The following is a 21495-nucleotide window of genomic DNA, read 5'->3' as shown; positions in this document are numbered from 1 at the left end:
AAAATACCCAGAGGGAGTGAGCTAATGACCATCTTTCCCATTACCTCATGGGATCATTAGGTCGACATGATCTCGCCGCGGCCAGACCCGGGGCAACCTCTCCGCCGGGCCGGAGGCCTTTCCCTTCCCCTCCACACAGGTGCAGCCCCACAGAGGGAAGCGCGGGCCCGCCGCCATGTCGGGAGGCCGGGGGCGCCCCCTGAGGGGGCGCCCCCGGCCTCCCGACATGGCGGCGGGCCCGATAGGGGATGGCGGGCTGGTAACGCAGGGCAGCCACCCCCGCGCCAGCACCGCTCAGCTCCCCGCCCTACACCCCCCTCCTCCGCCTTCCCCCGGGGGGCTGCCGGGCAAGGCGGCATTGTTGTTCGCGTCCATCATTCCCCGTCCTCGGCTGACATAATGAATGCGCTTGGACACACCTTCCAGGCCGGCGAAGAGGCGCGTCTCCGCGGACAGCCCCGTCGAGCTCTCCGCTTCTTTTCCCCTCAGCCCTCGGGGAAGCGACCCGTAAGCCCGCCCGGCCCCACAGCCCAGTGAGGGGCCGCGGCGGCCGGGCAGGGCGAGGGAAGGTAAAAACCTTCGCTATGCTGCCCAGCGCCCTGTACTGGGACCTGGTGGGCTCCTCGGCTCTCCTCAACCTGCCGGCGGCGCCGGGCTTCGGTAACCTGGGGAAAAGTTTCCTCATCGAGAACTTGCTGCGGGCCGGGGCGCCGCCGAGCCCTGCCCAGCTGCGTCCCCTCCCCGCCAACCCCGTCCCCCTCAAGCTGTGCCCCGCGGCGGAACAAATCAGCCCCTCAGGGGGTCCCTACCCGACAAGATGGGCTTTTCAAGTGCTTAACCCCTCCGCGGCGGACAGCGGCCGCCTGCCAGCGCGGGCTCCGGCGGCAGAGAGAGGCGGCGTCTTCCCGCCGGCAGCCACAGGTGAGCGCCGGCCCCTTCCCGCGTCCCGCCGCCGGGGAGGACGGGACGGAGGGGGCTTCAGCACGGCGGGGAGGGAGGCGGCCGTTCCCGTCCGACCCGACGAGACCGGGGCGGGGGCTGCCAGCGGAGGGGCTCGCCCTGCGGGACCCCCGGGGCGCGGGCCGGGGGCCGGCCGTTGCGCTGGGCGGGCCGGCGCACCTGTGGGTGTAGGGAGCGCGGCAAAGTCCTGTGCGGATAGCGGGGGTGGGGGGGGCTTTGAACAGCCCTTAATCGCAGGGTTTTTTTTCAGGTCTGTTAGCTCTCGGCAGGCTGAAGGGATGGTAAAAGAGTGTTAACGCCAACAGGCGCTCCGGGAAGGTCTGAAATCCCGAATTTTGGGAGAAAGACGAGCGGTTCCGTCCCTCGCAGTAGCCATAGCTCGGGGGGCAGGAGGGAGCAGCCCCCTCCCCGAGTGCCTGGAGGACAGCAAGGGGTGAGGGACTGGGCTCTTCCTACCGAAATGAAAATTAATTTAAGCAAAGCAGGCAATTTTCTGGAAGTTTTGACAAAACCAGGATCGCAAAAAAAAAAAAAATTAAAAGTCTTTAAAGCTGCCTGAAAAGTCTCTGATGAGCAGCTGGGTCCAGTAAAAGCCATCGCTTTCCGAGGGGGTGAGAGAGATGCCTCGCTTGTGCCGGTTTGACCGGTTCGCCCTGCCCGCCGGCTGTGGCTGTGGCTGTCGCGGGGGGTGGCAGCGGCGTTTCCGTGGGACAGGCCGGCAGTGAGCTGTGCTGCTGCTGGAAGGAAGCAGCTCTACCACACAGGCGTGTTGTTCCTGGAATCTGCCGATTTTCCTATCAGTATGTTTTGTCTGGGCGTGAACGGCGTTTTAAAGTATTTTTAGGAGTGCACACTTCTGTCAGCCGTGGAACTGACTGAAGTTGAATTCAAAGTTAGTCAATAAAATTCGGCGTTAGGTTCACCATGTATATTGTATTTTGCCTTTCTGTTATTTCAGTTTATTTCAGTCTTGTGTGCTGTCTTCAGATTTTTTATAGACGATCATGCGGCTTTAAATGTACTTAAAATGAAAATGGGACAACCAGAATCACATTTATTGAAGTAAGGCTTTAAGGTATGGAGCCAAAAGGCTCGTTTTAGAACCAGAATTAGTAACGGTTGTTTTCTTTTTAAGCATAATTTTACTTCAGTTAAATGCTGCAAACTGTTCTGCAAACTCCAAACCAGTTTTTGATCCTTCAGCCTGATGTACTATAAAGGTAGGCGGGAGAGAGTCAAATAAGTGTTCATTAACCTTTCTGCATATTCCAGACCTCAGCTGCAGTAAGTGTTATTTTAAGCATATCAGTTATTTAAACATGTTTATTTTAAGTAACTGTAGGCCAGGCCAGGAATTAGGGCAAATATAATCTTTCTGTAATTAGGTGCATATTCTTCCCCCCCTCACCCCCCCAAAAAAAAAAAGCTCTAGAGAAAATGCTACATATATGCGTGGAGAACACATGTAAAAGGGAAGCTAGCAGATGCCTCAGCACTCATTGCTATAGGTAAACTTTTTTAAAGTATTACAGAAGTTCCTGAATGCTGACTTTTTCAAATACTTGCTTCTAGGATTAGTTCTTTCTTTGATCAGCCCACAGCGGGTACTCATGAACTTAGTAAGGTGTTGCAGATCTGCCTAGTGATTTGGAGTCCGATCCTACGTTTCTTCTGGTCCTGCGGCTCCCAGGGATTTCAGAGGGAGCATTGGGGAAATACACCAGGCTCTTACATTTGAGCAGTGAGAAATACCAGGTTTCTTAATGCATTCTGCATTCAGAAAAAAAGTCTCTTGCAAATGTAGATGTAGAAAAATATGTATATATTCTAACGGGGGTCTGTTGATTCTGATCTGACTTATATGTCTTAAAGTGATGAGGGCTCTTAGGTGTCTGAACTTTAATAAATGTAAATTAGATTTGAACTGTCCTGCTGAGCCAGATTTTGTGGTTTCTAAGGAGTTTCTTCTCTCTAGTGTAGGCGTACACTGGGGGAACCGTTCAGACTGGACACTTGCATTTGTGAGTAAGGCTGGGGTGGTCAGACAGGGTGTTACGTTTCTGGTTTGTGCAGTGATGGGGCAAAAGAGTGTTTTGTCAGAATAAGAATTTTAGCCTTGAGGGACTAATAAAGTAATTTTAACTAAGGAATTCGTACTAGGTAGAGTTTTTTAATTTAGTGATTTTTGTGAATATTCACTGATTTTTGTGTGTTTTTTGAGGAATAAACTATTTGCTATTTGGAACCCTCAGATCACATGGCATTTTGGAAAATCTTGGTCTAAGTCTTTAATGAAACTATTGAACATGATAAAGCAAAAAGCTTTTTTAATCTTTCTGAGCTAGGAAGTGCTTTATAGATCATGCAGGGACTAAAAGTATTCTAACAAACTAGCTTGGCATAATCCAGGATTTTCAAAATTAAAAAAAAAAGCTATAGAAAACAGAACTGAGGAATATCAGATTTTTTTGAATCAGTAATCCGTATTGCTCATGTAGCCCTGAATTCTGTTGAGATCACTGAAAGTTCTCAGAAAGGAAGGAATATAAAATCACACCAGGGACTGAACTGAATAAGCTGAACATTTTTACAGTTCCAAAAACAACATGTATCCACAGCACCTATCAAGGAAAGACATGAAGAAAGCACTCCATTTTAGGGTACCTTTTAACTTCCATAAAAGTGCTAAGGAATGAAAACTCTATATTCTTTCTGTAAACTGGAAAACTCTTAATCGTTGCTGCAAAGGAGACCAAATGGGATGGCACTCTTGATCTGTGACATCTGGTCATGGTAGCTTTTCCCTTTGTAACTCCTCAGCAGCAGAATTTTTTATCAGCAAATTTCCATTCCCATAATTTACAGGTTTCAAAGAATTTGGTTTGATCATTTAAAGTGCTTATCTGCATACATATTTTGAGTTCTCCTCCAAAATTATCCTAAATGAAAAACTGAAAAAGTATTCTCAAAGTATCACACCATAAGATACATCATCTAATGAGTGGGCTTGAAAGAAATATATTATCTGTAAAAGATTAAAATAATAACTTTCCATTGTTACACTGATTTTTAAAAATTAAATATAATCAAATAATAGATTTTGAAAATTAAATTTGTTTATTTTGACTGAAGAGTACAACCGCATGAGCAAGCAGCATATTACAGAAAATTTAAGAAGGAAAAGCAGAAGGAACATTATTGCTAGATGATAAACACACTTGCCTTCTGCCACAGTGTGCTGGTTTATACCAGCTTGGGATTCCCGCTGGCTTTCTGGCGTCTTACTCTGAAGCCCCAATGCTGGCGATGAAACACTGAACTGGGCCCACTGGCTCCAGTGGGCATGGTGAACACTGCGTTTTTGTGTAGCTGAGCTGCATTTCTCATAACCTGGGCCTGATCTTTCTCTTTCAAGACCTTCGGCCTTGATAAAATGCATGCATAATACTGCCTTCTGCTTTGTGATAACTTTGCATACAATATGTATTTGTAGCCCTGACTGGGTAAAGTAGTGCAGAATCTGGTTCTGCTTTTTAAACAGTGGACTGTGTTCTTCCTGGCTCAAAATGTTTTAAAGATGCGCTCTTGTAAAGCAGCGTTTCCCAGTGAAACATTATGGCTACACAGCTTATACCTGCAGTGCTTCTTAAAGGGTGAGGGAAGCTCCAGATAAAAGTTCTGAGCAAGCTAATGGACTCTTAGGTGTGGAGTAAGTCTTCAGTTTCTGCTTGCTAATTTGGAATTTGGTCCCTCTGCTTGAACTCCCTTGCTACCATTACCTTCTGGATAAATTAGAAGACTTGACAGTTTTCCTTAGCATTTTCTGACATATGAAAATTATCCAGAGGATGCTGAGATGCAGTCTGTTGTAGCACAGGCGCTTGAAAGAGGTCCATTCCACGTCTTTCTTCATGACTTGGTTTCCAGAAGTACTGGCTGACATCAGGTCAGAGTGGCCTATGTGAGAAATGCACAGTTACTTTGCTGCCTGAAATTTTCTGGAAATCTCTGCTCTTCTCAAGTGATGTACCCTGGAGGAGGATGGCAGTAAGTGCTTTACAGCCTGAATATGCTCACTAGACATGGCAAGAATCTGGCTTTCTGCTTTAATCTTGGCATTTTGATATATTAATGGAGAAAGGAAACTGAAAAGTGCGATAAAACAAAATAAAGGTGACTTGCCTAAGGTGATATAGAAAACTGGTAGCATTGTAGGAAAGTAAAAACAAGCCTTCCTCTGCAGGCTCACTCTTTGGACCAGTGTCAAGTTTTCCCCCCTCAGGTGATGACAGTGATTCTATCCTGCAACACTCTTGTTTTAATCAGTATACTTTATTTCCCATTTTTAGTAAAATCTCTTGTGTTTATTACAACCAGGAGATATTTGAATTACTGAAATTTGGAGGGGTTTTTTTTTTTTTTCCTTCATTTTGGTCCTCCTCTTAGTGAATAGGTGCTTATTGATTTCAAACCAACTGGCAGCCAGGGTGCATCAAGCAATGTGTAACACTGTACCTTTCAGTAAAATAAAAGGCAGGAAAGAGCTGAGTGTTTTATCTCAACTCCCTCTAGGCTTGCATTAGCCTCTAAAGTCTCAAGATTTCCCGTTTTGTTGGGATTAGAAAGTTCCTTTAAGGTGGGGAGATCTATTTGGCATCTTTTCTTATGTGTTGACTGCCAGCAGCATTGAGGCCCCTTCATTGTTTTAAAAGTTTGTCTTTGGAGACAGAGAAGTTTCTGTAAGTATCAGAAATCGCAAACTGATTTCTCCCTGGTGCAGCATCTTTTCCTGCTTCCCGTTCACTTTGTGAGGCGTTTAATAGAATCCGTTTGGAGTGCCCAGCATACCTTAAGAGTGGCTGGAAAATGGCTTTTAAAGGACAAATCTTTGTCCTCATTGTAAGGTTGCCAGAGCCAGACTGGTGCCAGCTACGCTCTCACCCAGCCACCAGTCTGGCAGTCCGGGCTCAGTGGGGAATATGAGCATTGGCTGGGCAGCGCTCTTGCCTGTGGCGACTCTTGCTGTGCCACTTCTGAGAAACGAAGAGGATCCTGAGTTTATTATAATCCTTAATAAGATTTAAGCACTGCCAGAAGATCTCAAAGCTACACTAGGAAGACAAGTCATGGGATTTGTGGAAAAGCAATTCACCAAGGGGTGAATTCCACCAAGGGATGGAATCAGTCATGCCTTCAGTTAGTGAATTAACTTCTGTGAAATGTGTTTGGTATTGCAGAATGAGCTGGTCTTCTGAAATCTTTTAGTATATTCTTCATGTTTTTAGAAAACACGTTAATGTGATAAGGATTAATCTCAGCAGGCAAATTCTCTACTTGAGCATAGATTTCAGGTTTCACTGTAATGTTTTTTTTTTTTTTTTAATGTTAAGAAATTCCCCTGAGTTTTGGAAGGCAAGTTCTCTGCCTCCATTGCCCACTGAAGGTGTTACGCATTTTTGTATAATGCAGCTTTGCAAAATGGCTCTTACTATAATTTTTCTAAATGGTACTTTTGTGGTCAGTCATGACCCATGGCAGAATTGGGAGGGTAATTTTTTCAAAATGAAAACAAGTGCCAGTATATAAAGCAGTAGGAGACCATTTCAAATGTCAGATATATAGACCCTTATAAAGTTAGGCATCTAAATATTTTCCAGAACCTGGGCTGTGTTTCTTTAAGGTAAGTCATCATGTTGGAAGATAAGTGTCCTTTCCTTTGTGCTGAAAAAGCTCATGAAAGTTACCCTTGAGAGGCTGCCCTTTTCTGGAGTTATACCATATAATTCTGTTGAGGTGTTTTGTATGTATGTCGAGGTTTTTTACCTCTTCTGCGTGAATCTTGGACAATTTGGTGTTGTTAAAGTCCCCACCCTTGGAATCTTGTGACTATGTGAACATCTCAAATTTCAACTTGAAAAAGTATTTCCTTGTACAAATGTAAAAAGGCTTCATTTGTTAAAAAAAAAAAAAAAAATCCAGTGTTTGCTATTTTTTCATTCTAACAATATTTAGCTGATCTTGAGACTTTTGTCTGGTTGGAGCTGGCAATACTGCAACAAGTAAAGACTGGTCCAGGTAGGAAATTTTAGCTAATCAGTGCATATCTCTGGAATAAATTATGCATTTTTGCCTATGGTACAATTTTGAATCAGGGCTGCAATCAATGAAAAACTAGTGAATTGGCCTCTTGCAGCATATTTTGCCTTGCTTGATGAAATTATTTCTACACAAATTGTTATATGTTGAAAGTCAAAGAAAACAACTTTAGTGCCTTTATGGCTGTACAGAGGATTGTATTCTTTTGACGTTACATATGAAGGATAAGAACAATGTCATAGTAATTCAGCTGTTTAATTAAAAAAAAAAGTGTCTTGTCTAATCTAGTTTTCTAAATAACTAGTCTAATCCATAGTACAGAGAGACGCCTCCAGAGGAGGACGCAACTTACCTTCTTAGACATCTGTTTTAAGGTGATGAGTGATTGCATAGAGCTACATACCTCTTCTCATTGACTCCACAGGAGGCCCAGACAAGGAGCTTAGACAACACACTGAACTTTTAGTCAGAGAAGTGACAGTAATGCCCCTTTTGACAAGAACTGGTAAGCGGAAAGTCCTGAGGCACACTAGCGCTTGGGCATCTCCTTCAGGAGAAGAACAAAGATGGAGACACAGCTGGTAAATCCCCAGTTTTCCAAATCCCCATCTTTCTTCTCAATAGCAAGGCAGAGTGCAAGGCATGGAGAGGGTGCAAGCCACCTTTACTGCTGATACCAAGAGACCCATGGAGTCTTTGGCAAATGATGTGGAGTTTGGTTGTTGCTTTGGCTTGTCACAGAGGTGAAATCTGACCAGGTATTGTCACCGTGGCACCCATATTTCCTCACGTGGAGAAAAACCAATCATACACGTACAGCAAATCATGCTCTAATAATAGGGGATGTGGATGATGCCTCTCAAAATTGACAGTGATTCATGTGATCTCAGCTAATCTGGAGTGTGACACTGTCAGCCACTACATTGCTATAGTGGATGATCATATAGGATCATCATATAGGATGATCATGCCGTTAGCACATTTCAAGTCCTTTTTGGTATGACTACTCTGCTAATTTTTGAAAGCTCCACCGAGACCCAGCATAAAAATGCAAGCCCAGTTCTCGCTTCTGTTTTTTGTATAGGATTTCAAAATACATATTTAGAACTTCCAAATCCTTTGTAGAAACGTTTGCCAATATTTAAAAACTGATTTTCATATGCTGCTCCTGGTCAGCCCTTTTGACTTGACTTGCTTTGAGCATTCATGCAGTCGTGTTTTACAGGAACGAACGGGAAGTGGATAGACAGTGCCTTTGGGAGTGCAGCAAAGCCAGCTCTGAGGGCTGCTGTGCCACAAGCTCTTGCACTAAGTTTTGCCAGGTCCATGTGGTGGTGACTGCCTTTGGTGGGATATGGCAGCGGCTGTTGCTTTCTTCTAATGACCTGGGGGCTTCCCTTCAGCTGGCTGAAATGCTTTAGGGGTGCAAAACTGCTGCTGGAGCATTTCACTCTAAACACAGTCACTGCCACCAACAGAACCATGGATCATTGCAAGGCCCAGGGCTTCTGGTTCAGGAGCAGAAATGGTGCCATGTCGCTCAGCTGGACCACTAACCTGGCAGAGCCGCTGCTGGACTATTTGCAGGAGCTCTTCATGACATAAAACTTTCCTGCAGCTTTGCAAAAGCCTGCTTTATTCATTGCCAGGAATGGATGTAGGTAGGACATCACAGTTTACTTGTGCCCACTTCATGGGCACAAAGCGTCCAAGTTTCTCAGATGAAATGGGATCATTTTAATGATAATATTTTAAATTTTCCTGCCAGGGCTGGAGCCTGGGCATCGGTGTGGAAATCAGTTCACGTGGACTTAGTGATACTTGGAGAATTTAAGGGCTGTATTTATGCAGCTTGAGGTTTGCCTGTTCCTGTACTGTTTCTTGTTAGCTAGCTCTAGATAGCTTTCTTAGTCACTCTTTGGAGGTGTTTCAGCTTTCTTCACAGGATTATACCACATTTTTATCCGTAATCTGTAAAAAAAAAAAAAACCCAACAAAACAAACTAACAGCATGTGTGGTGAAGGAGCCCTGTGTGGGTAATACATTGGTTTACCATTGGTTCACTTTTCCTCAATAGCCATTTTTCCTTTGCCCCTTTACCCTTTCCTGCTGGCTAATGGCTTACACTGTTTCCTGAATCATTTCACGATACTAGGATTAGGAAAAGCAAACAGTATCTTGAATAATATACCATTTTAAAATTACATATCATTTGAACTAAATTGTATTTACCTTACTCTCAAAATAGTGGGTAGTTAGAGGGAAAACTTCTAGTCCCACTGTTGGCATGACTTTTTAGTATGGGAGAGCTTTTGAATTTAGAATATCTTCAGAGCTGGCAGTGTATTTTAAAATACCGGTATCTGAACTAATCTCTGAGTTTTAGCACTGAATGAGCTTGAGGTCCATTTGCATGTTTAGTATCATTTTATTTTCTGTTTGTACAATGCTTTGAATTCACAAAGCTGAATGTAAATGAGCATTATTACTAAAATTTTGCATGCAGCAACAGTGTCAAATTTATCTTTTGTGAAAAAATAGAAGGAAATTCTCGATTTCATTTTAGATGTTTCACCCTTTTTATGACTCAACAAATTTTCTTTTAAAGCATATAGTACAGTTTTTTGAGTGCCAACTCTGATATTTCATTTTCATGCATCTGTGAAGTTAAACCTGTAAAGTGTCACTCTTGTGAAATGCTTAGTTCCAGAGAGTCTCTGCTTTTATAAAATGGGATTGCTACGCAGAAAAAGAATTAGGTATCTTGAATATGAATTATTAGGATTTGGCCCATGGTTAGTGTGTACTCTACATGGCTGGAAGCAACAGGTGCTTTTTGATTACAGTGTACTTCATTCTGGATAAATACAGAACTAATATTCTGACATTTCAGCAATTTTCAGCCATATGTGAACAGCAAACAATGTTTGCGTCAGATCGCTTGACCAACACATATTGGTAGAGTTGCCATGATATATGTGACCAGAAAGTAGAAGCATAGACAATGCTTTCTGTATGTTGTCCTCAGCACTAACAAATATCACATCATTCCTACAGGTACAATCACAGTATAATTCTGAATATCATTCTGAAATATTTATATGTTAAATATATAATTTTTCTCTGAGCAATTTTCATTCTGTTAATGCATTTTCACGCAGACAGTGGAAGCCATTTAATGCAATGAATATTCTCTGCTCTTTCTGTCAAAGATAAAAAATATACTTGTATGTGTTAGGTTGAAGTATTAACATTTTTCTCTACATAGGACTCCTAAGGTAGAGTTGAGTATCCCTGTATTACGCCGGATTTTTTACTGATGTAACTCTGTCTAACTGCTACCCGTTGGTTTCAGTGCAATGGCTTCAGTCAACATGACCTAAGGATGTAGTTTGTTATACCTAACGTAGAATTCACTTGTGCATCAGTGTAGTTGGAGCACATTAAAGAAGTTTATAAACTAGACGTATAGGGAGACATAATGCCATTGTTTATTCCACAGGATCTAGAATAAACTGACCTTGAGAAATGGTCTCAGAAACCACTTGGTTCAGTTATATGAGGATATCACCTGCATCTTATTTCATAAGCAAATGTTCTACCTTAGAGGGATATGCGCCATGCAGGCAGAAGAGACAGCAGTTGCTTGAGGGAATTAAGTGAAATGCCCAAGAAAACCAGAAGCATGATTTCCGTTGACTTGAACAGAATTATTGCCAAGATCTCTACTGTTAGCATCATGGCGCTGTACTAGTGCGTTAAGTTATTGTTAACAACATCCATGGAAATATGTGGCTTGTTTAGGATTTTCTTAAGCAAATTATCTCAAATTTTGACCTTGATCCATCTCCCGACCTTTATACTCACAACTTGCTTGTTGAGAGATTTAGTGAATGGAGAAAACCTATCCTTTCCTATTCCTCTGTCTTTGTTTGCGGGAGCATGCTATCTGTCTGAAGCAACAGCTTATTCAATTCTGATTTATCCAGATGTCTCCTGGCTGTATCACATTGTGAGCACCATATTATGAAAAAAAGTGCAAGGAACTGGAGAGCATTAAGAAACCATAACAGGGAATATCACATCTGACAAAAATCATATAGCATTAATAAGGTGCTCGAGCAACGATTAAGGAGAATAGGGCATTATATCAGTTAAGGAATATTTGAGACATGTGAAAAGGAAGGAAAGAAACTGAGTGTAGTACCTGCTGTATACTAAGTTGTATTTTTAGAAGAGGATGACTGTAAGGGAAATTTCATAATGACATGGAGAACATGATTCCCAAGGAAGGGAGGAAAAGCTCTTCCCCTGGGAGTTTGGCAGATAAAATGTTAGCGGCAGATAAAATGACTTGTCAAAAACAAGCTCTCATGTTCAGGAGGATGTCTGAGATTATCTGGCAGGTGTTTTCCTTCTCCATCTCCTAAACTTCTTCAGTTACAGCCAGATCCTTTCCAATTTATATACCCCACCAGCTGCCTTGAAGCTCCTTGGATGTGTAAGAAAGGTAAAATTTGACTGCAATTTCTTGACTCTTTTAAGCACCTTAGGACACAGTTCCACGTATGATGGTCTGGTGTGAAAGAGAAGCTTTAGAATACTAACGCCTGATGTAACTCATTCCTTTTTGTAAATGTTTTACAAATGTACACCTCAAAATAGCTAATTAGTTCCTCTTGGGATATATTTATATTTAATGGGAAACAGTAAAGTGTTGATGAAAAGCTGTAGTAATAAAATGCTGATCAATTTGTAATGATAGTTTTTCACCTAAGCTTGTATGAAATCAGACAAAAAATAGAGGTAAATGTTTTGAAAATGCTCAGAGTTAGGCTTCTACAGCAACAGTTTATTGCTTTGGGAGATGAGGAGATTTGAACATCAGAAGAGTTATTAAGATGCCCTAATATGTACTTGGGAATGTAAATTTGGATGATCTTTGTTTTTAATTCCCATAGAAAAATCTTTTAAAATTAAGAACATGGCTTAGATACATCATTCTATTTAGATATCTTTCTTCCTGATTATTTATTTATAATTTTTTTTTTTAAACCTAAGTATGCAGTTACCTTTTTTATTAATTAGATTATTTATAGAAATTTAGAAAAACTACAGTGCAAAGTCTAGAGCTGTTTATTTTCTACCTAAAACAAGACCAGAAAGTGACATAAATGTTTTGATGCTGATCACATTTTACAAGCATACAGTTCTAGCAAGCATGATGTATCTATTTTAAAAAGAAAAAAAATATTCCAGGTTTCATAGTTGACTAGTATGAGCAGAAGTTAAAAGATAATTAAGATTAATGGAAAAGCCCATGAGCTTTATAAAAAAAAAAGGGGGGGGGGAGATTGTTAGATGATTAAGACCTTTCCAAGATGTGAAAGCACTTTTAATTGGTTAAAAAAATTCTATAGAAATTTTACAAAATATTACCTAGTTTTGTGGGATGATTTTGCAATTTTTTATTGTATTAAGCAGAATTTTTTTCAGTAAGTGGTTTATTTAAATTTAGAGCACTTTCCTGGCAAGAATGACTTTACCATCAGGATAGCAGAATCAGACCCTGTAGTTTGTTCCTGTAGAGCTCAACTGAATCATCTCATTGCATTTTATAGAATTTATTCATAAAAGCTTCTTATTTATTGAAGACCTTATTGGTTTGAGTATGAATAATTGCATTGGAGTACAAGCAGAAGAGATGGGATTCACTTTTAGATTCTGTTTTTCTAGGATATCATGCTGACTAGAGTTTTTAAAATAACTTTTTCAGATGCATTATGCTCATTATTTCAACAACATATTATTTAAATAATGTGTTCAGTCCCAGTATTTAGGAAAACAACTCCATAATTATAGCAATTACAGAAGTAAATGACAGATCTGCAGAGTTTCATTCTTATGATAAATATATCATAAGATATATTTGTATTTAAGCTGCACATGTAAAATAACCTTGCTAAATTAAAGAGCAATTACTTGGTTTATCATTGTTTGCCTTAAAAATATCACCATCTTGAAAAAAGGAAAAAGAACTTGTGGGGCAGGACTTTACACACTGACTTTTTGGAGGACTGTTGTTATGAATATCACCTAAGCTCAATGGATAATCAATTAGATCTGTGCTTTCTTTGCAGCTCTTTCCAAACACTTTTTTCTCCGAGCCCCGCCATTCTACTCAGCATGCTGCGGTGGGTCCTGTCAGCACCCTGCATCCCCCACTGCTTTTCCAAGTAAGTTTTTATGCTTCATCAGTAATGCTTGAGTTATTCTGTAAACCAAAGCAGCAGGATTTAATGTGTTCTGGAAAACTAATTGGTGATGCAATGGCAGCAGCTAATTCCTTAGTAAAATCACAGCAATCCTATTCAGAGGGTTACCAAAGATTTATCAAACTTAAGTACACTGAGCAATTGTGAGAGGTTTCTAATGGCATTGAGACACCCAGACAGAGCTAACCTAGGAAAGCTCCTTGTTTGCAGTTTGCTAGAAAGGATTCTTTAAAATCAGTAACTCTTTTAAAAATCTATCTCAATAAATGTTTGCAAATAAGAAAAGAGCTGAAAGATCTTTAAATGGATGCTGCATTTTAATGTCTGTTAGGGATAAATTGTGATTCAGGAAGCCCTAACATTGTTTAAATAAAACAGTCGTTATTTTTGTAGCAGTCAAATGCATCCACATGTTTGTTTATTTATTTATTTTTTAAAAATTATAATGTAAAAAACTGAAGATAATTTTCGCCAGTATGCACTATATGTTCAAGATCAAAACCTGGAACACACTTCCATTTAATCAAAATCTAAATTTAACCTTGATTGTGAAGTTTGTGTGCCGTTGTGTAAGAATGGATATTCATGGTGTTACCTGTTTATGGCTCAGGAATACAAACAGAAACGGCATTTTCTAGTCCTTCAAAATGGAGAAAGAGCACAAATCGCCTTGCAAACCCAAATTAAAATTGGAGGTTATGTGTGCTCTAGCATATACTTTTTTATCAGAGTTGCATTCAAACCCTTCCTGACTACATGCATGTGTTTTATGAATGTTTCAGAAGGGCAGTTGCTAAGTTGAATGATTCTTGACAAGTGAGGCAGCAAATGCTGGCAGTTTAATGAGCTGCAAGTTTCTGAGCACCTCTTTAGGGGGCTGACACTTTCCCACAGAGCGTTTTACATGGCCCTGGCTCTCCCACAATGGCTGACAGCACCATGACCAATCACCACTTTCACTTTACTCATCCACACGCGACCTCACCACAATTTTTCACTGTGCAGATGAACTTTAGGAACCATTTCACATTGAAAAGGCCTGGGCAAGGGTCAGTTGCCCTTTTGTATGGCCATAAAGCAATACTCTATGTGCCAGTCTTTTCTCCTGTCTCACATTCCAAGAGATTTTCTGGACACCATTTAAAGCACTTGACTGAAAAATAAAGCAGTGAATGAAACTGACTTTTATAGACTCATTCTAGCTCATCTTCCCATATAACCCTGTCTACCTGAAAAGGGATTTAGTGGATGAGCTGAGTGTATACAGGGACTTGCTGAATACATAGGCCCATTATCAACTGTGGGGATTGTTTATTAACCAGGACTGATACACTACTATTTTGGAAGTGACCTATTAATTGTCCATTTAACTAGAATGTATTGAATTCAAATGAAAAAATGGAAACCATGACTAAAGCTTTTACTTGCTCCTTCAAGGTGGTCTCTGCCATGAAGGCAAATGAAGATTGTTCCACAGATTAAGAGGACATTTATCACTATATATTAGGATACAAAGGAAAGATTAAAAAAAAAAAAAAAGTAAACCAAAAATCAAACCAGCAACATAGGAAATAGTTGGTAACGGATTCACATTTATGTCAGCAGAGCACTAAACCTTTTGATGCATGTTCAGAGCAACAGTCCACAAACTGACTTATTTCATTTTGATGGAATTGCTGTAATGTATGAATGACTGCCTATGCCGCCGTACTGAAAAATCCTTTAGTCCACAAACAGAAATTTAGTTTTTGTGTGAGGAGTTGGAATGCGTTTTGGAATTTGGAGTATTCTTTAAAAAATTCTAGGCTAGTCAATCAGGAGTCAATCAAACCCAAACATGAGTTTAAAATTTTTTGACCCAGTGGCTGTTTGCTAATACTTGTGAGCATTCTGCTCATCATTAAATTTTGTTTAGTTAATCTTTTAAAATCAGTCACATGTCGTGCCTTGGAGTGTGCAGATTCTTCACTATTAAGTTAGTCTGATACAGGTGTTAAGCTGTACCCTACATATGCCTGTGCGGGAATTAATTGGTGCCTCTGGGCTCCGGCAGGAGGTTGTTTCTTTGCTGATTGACTGTTAACAACCAGCCAGGCAAGACAAATTTTAAGGGGTCACATATTCTGGCATCCTCTGTCCTTGGCTGACAACTCCATTGTGGAATGGAGGCCAGGAGGCAAGGACCAGCCCTGTTACGCCTCTTCCCTCGCTGGTGTCTCTCGTCCTGCGGTGGGGATGAGAGAAGGTACCAGCTCTTCTGCTGTCAGACTATACCTTCCAGTAAACTTGAGAATGGCTGTTGATTAATGAGACTACTCAGAGGCTACCTGGAAAAAGATACCTAAATTCACCAAATTCAAGCAAGAAGAGAAAACATGCTCGAGGAAGAAGGGCCGTGTTTGACCCCAGCTTAATGGGCAGGATGGGAGCTTGGGGTGGGAGTCGTGAGGGGGCTGAGCACTCCTCGGAGACATATGAAGCCAGCTTGCCCATTGCAGAAACCTCCAGCATGGCATCTTGACTTTTGTTCTGCAGATCGTTTATTTTGGTTTGAATGGAGCCTGACTGTGTCTCACTGTGTCATAAATATCAGGACAGTAACCTGTAGGTTATGATTTTTGTATCTGATCTCAAACATAGTGTTGAAAATTGAAATACATCTGTATAAATTTAAACTTCTTTATATTGTAACATTTTAAATCATAATAGTTACTTTTTGCTGCAGGCTATTATGGGAGACAAATTTAAAGACAGGTTCTTAAGGTGTAGAAAAATTCAAGAAAGGCATGTCGAAGAGAATGCAATGGTCCCTAAATCAGTTCTTTTTGACAGTAGCAGAATATTTTAGGAATGGATCATTGTATACTTGCTGAGCTTCTAATATTCTTCCTCTGCTGGTCACAGCTGGAGGCAGAATACAGGGGTAATGTATGTAATACCAAGCCAGTCACACAGGCACCACAAAAGTATTTAGTCAACTTTGCAAGACATACACATATACATTTTAGTTTCTCAAGATTATTCATACACAGTTCTACAATACCCTCAGTATACATGTGTTTGTTTCTCTGTCAGTGTTTAAAGATACATATACCCATGTGTATATATGCATAATATACAGAAGCTGAAATGTGGTCTAGCCCCAGGAAACAGTTTGCGAAAGCTGCATCTGGGTTTAATTAGTGTTTTCAAGAGCATTATATCTATTGAAAAAATATATTTGTGTCCCCTCCCCCTCACCAGCTAGCTAGAATAGATAGACATTTTAATTAAAGAATGCGCAGTCTTTTAGAAAATCTGCTTTACATGGGAATTTTGCCATTGACTTTGATATGAAAATGATACTTGACAGAAATCAAACCGCAGCACACCTTTGCAGCTGCTGTAACTATAAGCTGGGGTGGCAATCTTGGCCCATGCATAGGGGAAAGAGCCATCAACAGCAGGACAGCCTTCACCTATAGAGTCTAACTTGAATGCATTACAAACAAAAGGCATCTTTGTGGCTGCCCTCTCACAGAAAGGTGGTAGGTGTCAGTGGCTATAGAGCCATGGCACAGGTTTCTGAATTAAAGGACAACTCTTTCCTGGCTTGCTTGGAACTGCCCCATGCAATTATCATGTCCAACGCTTGGTGACTGGCCCTGTTCAACTGGCCTCTGGTACTGCTCCCTGGGCGAGCATTTGGGGAAGCCGGGAGTGCTGCAAGCGTAGCAAGCCTCACCAGGGACTGCTCCCCACACACCACATCCTTCTAGAGGAGAGGGAGCCTGGGAAAGCACTATGGCTTTAGGCTTTATTGGGTGTGAGGAAGGCGAGAGATTTATCTGAATTTGGGTGTTCTATGCTCTTTGTGAGGCCAGTGAAGGGACAATGTGAACACTTCTCCACTGCAGCTCTTTCCCCTAACTTTAAGTTTATTTTCCAGGGTAGGGTTCCCTCTAGCCATGGATCAAGGGAATATGATTGGATTCATTGAAAATTGCCCTCCCAGTACTTGCTGTAAGATATCAAAGGATTAGAAACTAGGCTGAAAGGAGTAAGTTCAAGTACTCCCTAAATCCTGTAATAAAGACATTGCTGCGGTTTCAAGAATGAGTAAGTGAATGGCCAGGGATTTTCTGAGAAATAGTTCACTCTGAAAGCCTTTCGTTAGTAAACAAAACTAAAGAAAGCCTATTTAGTTTCTTTGAATCAGTATTACAGACTGCTTTTATCTGGTTCTACACTTCATACAGGGAGAAAATAAACTCCTAAGAAAACTTGCTGCAGTTTACTTGGTGATGATAATGTGCAAAGGAAGGTGGAGAAGCTTCTTCATGACTATATTTGAATTTTACAGTAGCATGGGCCCTGTGGTAATGTTCTTCTATGAACTCATCTGATTTACTTTTTACTATGTCAAGGGGAGACTTCTGACCACTGACAACACCTCTAGATCCAAGTGAGGATTTAGTCCTTAATGAACATGACTGAAGCATTACGACACACTAATAATGACAACAAATCAAAAGTGGGACAGTAGTCTGCTAGCATTATAATGAACAGCACTTAATATTTCTCTGATATGTGTTAGATATTATGTGAAACTCTCATCCATTTCCACTAGGAGAGGAAAGTGTCCTGCCTCTTCTGACCCAGGAATCTAACTCCAAAGCCCGGAGAGGTATATTAAGAAGAGCTGTCTTTTCAGAAGACCAGAGGAAAGCTTTGGAGAAAATGTTTCAGAAGCAGAAGTATATCAGTAAAACAGACAGGAAGAAATTGGCCATTAACCTGGGTCTAAAGGAGTCTCAGGTAAGGAATGACAGAACATCTGTGACTTTCTGTCTTTTTGTGGAAAAGATCTTTAAAATGTCTTTGAAGGAGGAAAATTGAACAGCACAGGGGGAGCCCTGAGCTCCTTCACTGAGCAAAGACCTCAGTAAATCAATGGCAGTTCTAACCAAGGAATGCTTAAACAGGTTCCTAGTTTATTTCCTGAAGGTGTACATTCAAAAGTCGATCACACCTTTTTCACACAAAATGGAAGAAACACCTCTGTGTTTCATTTCCAACTCCCATTTTGCTGTCTGACAGAGCCCCCTCAGGAGCTTTAGAGTAGGGAACTGTGCTCCATCCCACTGCCTGATAGGCAGTGATCCAGGCAGAAAACAGCAGAGCATAGAGCCCTCCTGCATTCCTCTGAGCACCTTTGCACTCGGAGATGAACAGCAAGTGACAGTGCAATCAACAGCACTTGCTTTGAAGCCATTCTGCCCCAAGAGACAGGCAAACATCCCTACAAAAAGAAACTTAGCTGCACAAGGAAAGAAATCCTCAGAGTTGTGAGAAACTCCAGAATGAAAAATTTTGCAGAGTGACCTTGTAAAATGCTCCCACTTTACTTACCAGTTCACATTTAATGGGGTTTTTCACATGAGTCTGAGTTGGCCTACTGCAAGATTTTAGCAGAGGGTCTAATAGCTCCGGTGAGCTATCTTAACTGGACGAATACGTTGATGATGGTGCTGAGCAGCAGTAGCCCAATCTAGAATCTCAGGGGCCTGACGTAGCTGCAGAGAAAAACAGAGGAAAAGTGCCTGGCTTGAAGAGCACAAAACCCAAAAGAAACCAGAAAAAAAATGGTTGTGAGGACATGTATCAGCAGAAAATGAACATGTTAGCCACTGGCAGGTGGGGTTCTGAAGGTGCTGGAGTAGACACAGATCTCTAAAGTACAGCTGAAAGAGAGTGACAGTACCATTTTATTTCTTTTCATGCAGCAGGAGTGAAAGTGCTTAGGATGTGTATGGCAGAACCTGTCAGGGAGGCAGAAAAGCCTGGGAATGGCAATAGGAACTCTCATCATCTTTATCTTGGAGATTTTCAGAACTTGACAAGACCCTCAACAATTTGATCTAACTTTGCAGTTGGCTCAACTTTGTGCAGGAGGTTCCACTTTGTGTAGTGGTTCCTTGCAACCTGAATGACTCTGACTCCATCACAAGCACTGCAACTATAAACAAAACCAGAAGTACGGTGTGGTACTTCTCAGTGTGATGAACAGAGCTATAATCTCTGCAGGATAAACTATTTCAATGAGAATGTACAACTGCACTCACTAGTGCTCTGCCTAAAAATTTCCCAATGTGTAGTCATAGGGAAATATTGTTCCCTAGGTTCCTAATTCCTAATATTACAATTATTGCCTTGAGTTTTCCTTCTGTGTTCTTGATATTCAAGAGAGCTCCAGGGAATAAAAAAATAATGGAAGGACACATAGATAACAACTACCACTACAGTAAAATAATTTCATTATAATGACAGACCGGATATCTATGTCTTTTTTTTTTGTCTTTTTTTTTGTTTGTTTGTTTGTTTGTTTTTCCTCATTGAAGGAAGAGCAGTTGCCGTGAAGGTTACTACTTCAATTTTCTGACCGGTTGTGCTGGAGGAACAGTACTTGCCATCTAAGACAATGATTCTCAAACTTTTGAAAGCATAGCTCCTTTGTCTTCATATCAAGTATCTGAATACTAGAACTAAATGCAAATATTTAAGGGAAAATAGAACACAGTCTGAATAATTTCATTCATTCTCCCTTCCCCCTCCGCCCTCCATTTATTCTGTTTATATAAAAACAGTTCCTTTATATTTCTCCAAGCTTTTCCCAGAATTTCATAGATGCATTTGAACACTCGGAACCAAGCTTCGCAACTCGAAGTTTTTGAAAAATGGATTTTATCTCAATAGCACATGGATTCTAGGCAATTCCTGGAAAACTGTAGTCAGGCAGGCAAAATGTCTTTAAATCCTCACTGCTGTGTCTTATGTCATAACGCACCATTTGAAGCTATATGGCCAAGCTATTTTAGCTATGCTTGTGAATGGGACAGTCATAGTTCTGAGACCCTCTTTTAAATAGAAGCCTTCACATTGGCAGTAATATAACTTAATTTTGTTAATGACTATTCTCATTTACTCTGCAAATCCTTTCCTGTCTAGAAGGGTGTTGCTAGAGGAAATTGCTCTGTCCCTAGACACTGGGCTGTCCTTCTTCCAGTCTAAGCTGAAAAATCACCTGTTGGAGGTGCTTACAGTCTAGGATAATATTTGGCCCAGCTGTAGTAAATAGTGATGGAAAAGTCCTCAGTGAATGTCGGTCAGTCAGCTTCATTGGATCTACTATAACATTGAATATAAAAGGAAAATGAAACTAAGATGGAAAGAAAAAAAAAGCCTTGTTAGGGCAAAGTTGTTAAAAGAAAAGAATGCTAATAAACTCTCATTAACTTGCAAACAGGTGAAAATTTGGTTTCAGAATCGAAGGATGAAATGGCGAAACTCCAAAGAAAAAGAAGTGCTTTCAAACAGGTGCCTCCAAGAAGAAGGTCTTCAGGAGAACTACCTCTCACGATCCACCGTGAATTTTACCTCCCCGTGCCCATCTGTGTGGGAAGTGTCTCAGGAGCAGGCAAGTCCAAGGTGGAGGGAGAATTCTCCAGGAAATTCTGAAAGACTGACCAGTAAACAACCACCTCCAAGAGCAAATTCATTGCAGAGCCCACTGTATTTGTATCCTGACCAAGACACTGCAAATAAGGCAGTTACATCATCAGCCTAAGGAAATAAGGGCAGTTTGTTAATTGAGTGGAGAGCACAGGCTTCAAATGAGCAGTCTTCTAAGACTAACAGTATTTGGACATTGTAAAGCTAACTAGTTTATGCCTCATAAATTTGCTAAAGTCTAACACCATTAAAATGACAAACAACTAATGATTTAAGAAGTATTCTTCAATTCTTGTGTCTTTTCCAGTCTTATACTGACCTTAAAAGTGAAATAGAAACTGATGGTAAGTAAAATGAAGTAAGGAGCATGAAGCTGACGTTGTGCTCTGATTTATACATCAGTGCTGTATACGATATTCATTAAAAACCCACTGATAAAGAATCACTTTTATCTCTTATTGCAATCAGACCAATTGATTTCTTTTGTGTGCGAGATAAGAATAATCCTATTTCCTTCAAGACAGTACGTTGCTTTGGGTTCTTCATGAAGTTCATTAAATGACGCAATAGGTCTATATTAGACAAACGTAAGCGTATTTGTAAGTTTTCTCCATCTGTCCTCACCTGTATCAGTATTCAGTTAGTTTTAAATAGCATGGTCACAGGTCAGCT

The 21495-nt window shown here is 40.9% G+C and overlaps 1 protein-coding gene across 1 annotated transcript; it reads left to right on the top strand.

The window, feature by feature from the left end:
* Window positions 1-584: 584 nt before the first annotated feature.
* Window positions 585-21265, top strand: DBX2 (developing brain homeobox 2). The gene is made up of 4 exons (XM_086740020.1): window positions 585-921; window positions 13198-13293; window positions 17942-18129; window positions 20618-21265. Exons 1-4 carry the CDS (start codon window positions 585-587, stop codon window positions 20936-20938), a joined length of 942 nt encoding a protein of 313 aa, XP_086596146.1. The 3' UTR covers window positions 20939-21265.
* Window positions 21266-21495: the final 230 nt, after the last annotated feature.

Source organism: Chlamydotis macqueenii, chromosome 1, assembly GCF_036417535.1.
Source record: "Chlamydotis macqueenii isolate bChlMac1 chromosome 1, bChlMac1.mat, whole genome shotgun sequence".
NCBI lineage: Eukaryota > Metazoa > Chordata > Aves > Otidiformes > Otididae > Chlamydotis > Chlamydotis macqueenii.
The sequence above is the reverse complement of the archived record's forward strand: the minus strand, read 5'-3'. Positions and strand labels throughout refer to the sequence as shown.